At 43.8% G+C, this 6,714-nt stretch overlaps 1 protein-coding gene across 1 annotated transcript in view; it reads right to left on the bottom strand.

The window, feature by feature from the left end:
* Positions 1 to 231: 231 nt before the first annotated feature.
* Positions 232 to 6,714, bottom strand: part of GNA14 (G protein subunit alpha 14) — a 161,785-nt gene continuing 155,302 nt past the window's right edge. Inside the window, exons 4-7 of the mRNA XM_014832702.3 lie at positions 6,564 to 6,692; positions 4,674 to 4,803; positions 1,943 to 2,096; positions 232 to 893 (exon numbers count right to left, since the gene is read on the bottom strand). Of these exons, the coding sequence (XP_014688188.1) occupies positions 703 to 893; positions 1,943 to 2,096; positions 4,674 to 4,803; positions 6,564 to 6,692 (604 nt within the window). The 3' untranslated portion in view covers positions 232 to 702. The remainder of the gene's footprint in view (positions 894 to 1,942; positions 2,097 to 4,673; positions 4,804 to 6,563; positions 6,693 to 6,714) is intronic.

The raw sequence follows: 6,714 nt of genomic DNA, 5'->3' as shown, positions 1-6,714 counted from the left end.
CACACACACTTTTTTTACCAGTGCAACATATATGCTATCTAGAGTCCATTTACTTTATATTAGCTTTGGTTTCACGGTGATCAAACTGTGGCAAAACTAAATTAGACATACTGATATAGTCATTAATTTGGCTCAGAAAGTGAACAAAAAAAAGAACCAACTTTAAAAGAATCTTTGGTGGCATAAAGGCATTATAGTTTAGCATGAAAAGAAAGAAACACTCAAAAAATGTCTCTAAATTGCAAGATTTAATAAAAAGCTTCAAACCCATTAACTTTCTTTAAAATAGAAGTCACCCAGATTAATCCTAGAGGTCTCAAGTCATGATCTATAAGTTAACAGACTCCTCTGTTATGTGATTTTTTAATGGCTATTATTAAACACACAAATTGAATTTTTTTTAAAAAAACAGTAAATCACAATGGCTTTGTAAAATATCAAATTCAAAAATTACATAAAATCTTACAGCCAAAAGTCAAGAGAAGAAATATATAAACAATTTGGAAATAAAGACTTGGAAAAATTTTTGCTAAACTCAAATATCTTAGAAGCTCCATTACCCATCTCTGTCCATGTGGCCTGCATGATGGACGTGGTGCCACCCACTGGGCTGGGTGGATGATGTCAGAAGCACTTGCAAACAAAACACAAAGAGCTTACAAATCCTGTCTTCTGGTATGGGCGAGGAGTGGACAGCGGCTTTTAAACTAGGTTGAATTCCCTCAGGTTTAGCTGTAGAATTGTGTCTTTCACGGCAGCAAACACGAAGCGGATATTCTCTGTGTCTGTAGCACACGTGAAATGCGAATAGATGACTTTCTCTTTGTCAGGATTCTGATCTTGATAAAGCTTCAGGATAAAGTCTCTGGCAGCTTTGACATCCTGCTTTGGTCCTGGTCAAGAGTGCGGTTAGAGGAATAAAGAAGAAAGATACCAACTCACCACCAGGTCCTCTCAAAAATCGTTTTCAATGGACTCTTGTTCTTATTTGGCATCCTTCTTTGGGCTATCTCATTTCTAGAGAATCGTTTATCTGGGGCATTATTTTTCATTATGAACCCGTAAAAGTATTTTAAAGTGTCCACTAGTATCTAAAAATTGTATTTTAAGGAGATTTGTTGGAAAATAGTGACACGATTTAATTTTCTGATTTAGACCACTTTTGAAGAGATGTAATCCTTATTAACTCAGGCAGACAGAAGTGGGCTAGGAGACGGAAGAGGAAGAATGTGGGAACTAACACTCTTAGGTGCCCAAGTCTGATTTTCAAGTTTGAGGGCTCTATACCACATCGCCAGTACGGATAATAAAAGGAAAAAGGAGAGTGCTAAAACACTACTCCTCCAAATGTCAAACCTAGTAATATTTGAGACCTCTTGTACCAGAAATAATTAGCAACGGGCATAAACTCTCCTGCCTTGGACAGGTCATGTAATAAAGAACTTCAGAGTCTTTATTACAGTGGTAACAGGGCTGCGACAATTTAACCGACGCACACAAAGTGCCAGGTGCTCTGACGGGCGCTAGGAATGCAAAGACAAGTCGGGCACAGTCTCTGCCCTCAGGAGCCGACTGGGGAGAGGGCTGAGCCAGCAGACACTGAACAGCCAGTGTGAGGAAGGCCGAGAGGGAGCAAGGTGAGCCCAGGCTGCCAAGGGGGGCACGCCTACTGCAGATGGGGTGGGGTGAGGGGCAGCAGGACTGCCCCCAGGGAGAGGTGCCTGAGCTAGGTCTCGGAGAACAAAGTAGAGCTGGCAAAAGGAGGTGGCAAATACATTCTGGGCACTGGGAGAGGCAGAGGTGGAGGTGCTGAGGCGAAGACACACACTGATACAACTGGAGCTTCCCTTCAAAGGTGGGGAATGGTGAAGGAGGCCCCTGTGAGCGTGTTAAGAACTCTGGACTAATGCCAGGGAGGTCCACAAGATGGACACTCACTTACCTGTGTATTCTGGAAAATAGCTAATTAGATGAGAGTACATAATTTTCTCTTCCAAAAGATCCTTCTTGTTTAAGAACAAAATCACAGATGAGTTCAGAAACCAGGGGTAGGTGATAATGGTTTTGAATAAGGCTTTGCTCTCTTCCATGCGGTTCTAAGTGAGAAACAAGGGACTGAGGGTTAACGAGAAAGAAAAGTGACACTTTGGAAACAACATGCTAAACAGCTGTTTGCATCCGTCTGTGCTCCTCTCACCCAGCTGCAGTCTCTGGGTCACTGTCCTCGCTGAAGCTGGTGAGCACGTGGGGCCCCTCCGGACACCGGGCCTTCTGTTTCTATTTCCCCCCATCCCACCCTCTCATTACTCACCCCCTGCTGAGTCTCCTCTCCTGAAGCACCCCATCTCTTCTCTAGCCCCAGCTAACACACAAGGATATAAGAAAGGCTTTTGTGCAATTTGGAACAAGAAGGTTCAGCCTCATATTTGACCAAAGTTTTGTGCACATAATTATTGGGATTACCAAGCATGGGAGATTCACAGCTTTGGACCTGAGACACCCACTTTAATTGGGTGTGGGCTCCCAGACTGTACGTCAGGAGTCATAGGACAATGAGAGGAAGGCAGACTCTTCCAGTAGGGCCAGCACCCTTAGGAATGCTGGACGCTGGCCGGGAAGGGAACTAACCCTACTGAGCACCCACTCTGTATGATCCTTTATGTGCGTGTACTGCAGGTGAGCTCTGCAAGGGGAACAGCGCCCCCTGTTGTGTGACGAGCACAGTATTGTTCACAAAATTTAAAGACTTTCCGAAGCCCATGTAATAGTAGGATTTGGCGGAAATTAGGTAGAAAGACAGTAATAATTTATGAACATTAGACATTGGCAAGAAAATATTAAATGTTCTTAATTTATGGAGAGCAGATAGGGCTCATACAAATCTTATCTGGTGACAATAATTGTTCTATATGGCATTCTGCTCTCTCAAGTATTTCTAAGAGGAAAGAAACCAGAACGTCCCTCTAGGGAGGAAGGAAGTCAGACTGAAAAACGTCAAAGCTCAGTGCTCCCGCTCCGGAGAGACGTGCCGTAAACCTCCATTTCCTACAACTCCCAGACATCTGGGCTCACCCTCCTGCTCAGGACATTTTAGGGGATTAAAATCTGGAATTTATTACCAGAGAGATAACCCCTCACTTGTTTTGAAAGCTTCTTTAAAATTTATTATGCTCTTATCAATAATGATCTCCAAGAAAAAAACAACTCCTAGACAGCATAGACACTGGATGCAGCATATCTACAACCGGGAGGGAAAAGTCTGAGTGGCAACCGCTTAATTTTTCTCCAAGTACCTTGCGATCTTGTTTAATTTCTAAGCACATCGGGCTGAGGTCCTGTCCCTCGCACACCTGACTGATCTTCTGAGTTCCCTGGGAAACGTCATAAGTAATTCCCAAGACAAATTTGGAGCTAACCTTTCATATTGATAACTGGATGCCTTTGCTTTTTAAAAAAATTTCTCCACTGGAAGAGCTGGGCGGCAGCCAAGATTTCTATTCTTCTTTGCACAATGACACTAGTAAATGGGTTAATCCTTCACTAATTAGCTAATGTAACTGTGCTCCTCAGAGAAAAGCCTGCTCTCAAGAAACACAAGACATAATTTGTTCATAGTTATTGCCTAATCCTGGACAGAGTTCTTTATTGATTTACTTCCATGCCCTAGGAGTAAGAGACATTTGTAAAAGGTCAAGAGGTTTTGTACAAGGGTAGGGGAAAGGACAATGAAAGACCATGGTATCCCACAGAAAATACCACCCCCTCTCACAGGGACGTGACCGTGCTGGTTCTCTCCACTTCCCAGGCAGACCCAGCTCATGGAGTCCCACCCCCCCAGTGCTCTGGCAACTCTGCAGTGGACACGGAATGCCTCACTGGGTGGGTCAGTCCCAGCTGCCCTGAGGGAGTCCTTTCCAGGCGAAGTGAAGGGCAGATGCCATCCCAGGAGGCCCCAGGACAGCTCCAAGCACCTGCAACCACTCCCCATGCCAACTCAGCTAGGCACCTAATTGGGGAGCACCATGGGCCATGGAGGTTGGGAAGCCTATTCTCAGATAAAGTTTATTAGAAACAGCTCAACTTTGGCTACACATTAGCATCCTTGGGGAGCTTGAAAAAGATACCTCCAACTCAAACCCAGGAAATAGGAATCTCTACTGTGGTGTCCAAAAGATGGTATTTTTTCAAAAATTCCCCAGGGGATTCCAATATGCAGCTAAGGCTGAGACCCAATGCTTTTGAGTGGCTCCACCCTTGGCAGCACGTCAGATTAGAGCCCCATGCTCAGGCCACACCCACCACCAATTAAATCGGAATCTCAGGTTGGACCCAGGTGCCAGGTTTTTTTTTTAAGGTCCTCAGGGAATTCCTATCTGCATCCAAATTTAAGAACCAGATTTCCAGGCCAGTGATTCTCAAACTTTCATGTGGATTTGAATTACCTGGGATCTCGTTAAAAGACAGATTCTGATTTTTTTGGTCTGGCTTGATTCAATAGGTATGAATTTCTCAAAAGCAATCAAGTAAAGCCTGTGCTGCTAGTCTAAGGACTTTGAGTAGCAAGACAATTTAACCTAAGGAATAGAGGAATAGTGCCAAAGCTGGCTGGCTTCTCGCAAACTGCGGAAATAGATCTGTCTTCCTCAGCTAACCAAACTCCCCACCCGGCATACCTCATTGTCACACTCAGCTAGGACCTGGTCATATTCACTCAGAGCAACCAAAAAAATAATGGAGGTGACACTCTCAAAGCAGTGAATCCATTTCCGTCTTTCAGATCGCTGGCCACCAACATCCACCATCCTGTTCAATAGAAACACAGATCTCAAAGGTTGGAACACATGACTCTTTGGGGAAAAAGGACATGAATTCATTATACCATGGATATCAGCACTCCTTAGGGTCCTCGATAATTTTTAAGAGTAAAAAGATGTCCTAAGATTAAAATGTTTGAGCACCACTGCTTTAGGCAATGCAGAATCACAGGATGTTTGCTAGCAAAGGAGCAACAGAATGTAAGTGATGTTACTGAAGACGGATGCAGAGGTCACCTGGGTGAAGCCTGCCTGGGGACACTGGATAGGTAGCTGCTGCTGTAGTCCAGGCAGAAAGCACAAGCATCTACTTGGGTGTTGTGAGAGCACTGCAGAGTGCCAGGACACCAGACACAAAAGGGGCGGAACGGCAGGCAGTCTCCCAGGTCCACTCAGCTTTCTTCAGGCCCCTGCCCCTTCCTGTTTTCATGGCTCCTCTAATTTATCCACAAATCCTTTCTGCGTGAGGTAGACGCCACCTCTCCTTCCCGAGAAAGACCAGCAGTGCCCTCTTCCAATATGGAAATCAAAGCCTTTATCTGTGTCTTTGGGAAGGATTTCAGGGAATCATAGCCCAAGAGTCAATCACAAGCTCGAATGCTCCAGGGCTCAGGCAGTTTGTGGAAATGAGTCTAGAGGGCTGCTCTAAAATCGAAAAGCATGCATTGTGAGAGTGCTAGGGCCCTGTCTAAAGCGGTGGCTGCTACACAGCTGCAGCCAACTGCTGCTGGACAAAAACGCAGGTTCACCACGACCACATGCTCCAACTTTCCAAGAGAAACTAGATATCATATGCTTTAAGTGAAATACCCCCATTTTTAAATGTTGACTCCAAAGTTTTTTAAAACACCAAGTAAGCTGAAGAGAATACATCTGTGGACCAGATACACGTTTTGGAAGTTGCAAGCAGCATTGATTCTGAAAAGGTTTAGAGAAATTCTTGGGCACACAGCACAGAGGATGTGCTCACAAAGATGCAGACTTTCGAGGGGCTCGACCAGAGGGCTCCCCCAATGCAACAACGCTCTAGATGCACTGAGATGTGACCAAGTTTACAGACAGGACCTGGACGTGGCAGGACCGCACTTGTGTCGTCTCAACTAGACAAGCACGTGTAATAACTATTAGGAGGAACAAGGGAGCTAATGGATAGAAAAGTACTTGGAAATTTGCAGTGCTCTGCATTGCACAAAACCATAGGATTATTTGTTTTTTTGCCATAATTAAATGCATGGAACATCTACTTAAGCCATCCTAAAAGTATTTTCTATATTTGCACATGGAAATTCATACATTTTACACAGCTGTAAATAATTTATGTATATTATCTTATATAATTTTTAATACACATTTTTGTATTGATTCTTAGTTTTCTTTTTTTAAGGATAAATCTCGAAGAAGGGAATGAAAGGGAAGAGAAATATTATTCAACTTTAGGGAAAAGACCACAGTATATTCAATCTGTGGGTTACAAAAATATACGTCTGTGTGTGTGTGTATTTTACACATAAGAATCATTCCAGACATGAGGGAGGAAACCCTTATTCTCTAAGGGGAATAAAAGATGAGTTCCTCTGCATTCTAGGACTTGAGACCTACTACAATTCTAAATACTCTGTGATGAAGAGGGCCATATTGCCCTAAGAGATATAACTTCTATTAGGAATAACATATTTAAGAATCCATTTGGGGACTTGCAAGCCCAGACAGGCAAATTCTTCATGGAACATGCTGGGGAGACATGCATACCGAAAGATGATGTTTTCCAAGTCAAATGGATACTCAATGATGCCAGTTGTGGGCACTCGGACACGAAGCACATCTTGCTGCGTTGGCACGAATGACGGCATGGCGATCCGGTCGATGTCAGTCAGGTAACTGTGATATTAGAGACCAAGGC

The sequence above is a fragment of the Equus asinus genome, chromosome 23 (genome assembly GCF_041296235.1).
Source record: "Equus asinus isolate D_3611 breed Donkey chromosome 23, EquAss-T2T_v2, whole genome shotgun sequence".
NCBI lineage: Eukaryota > Metazoa > Chordata > Mammalia > Perissodactyla > Equidae > Equus > Equus asinus.
The sequence above is the reverse complement of the archived record's forward strand: the minus strand, read 5'-3'. Positions and strand labels throughout refer to the sequence as shown.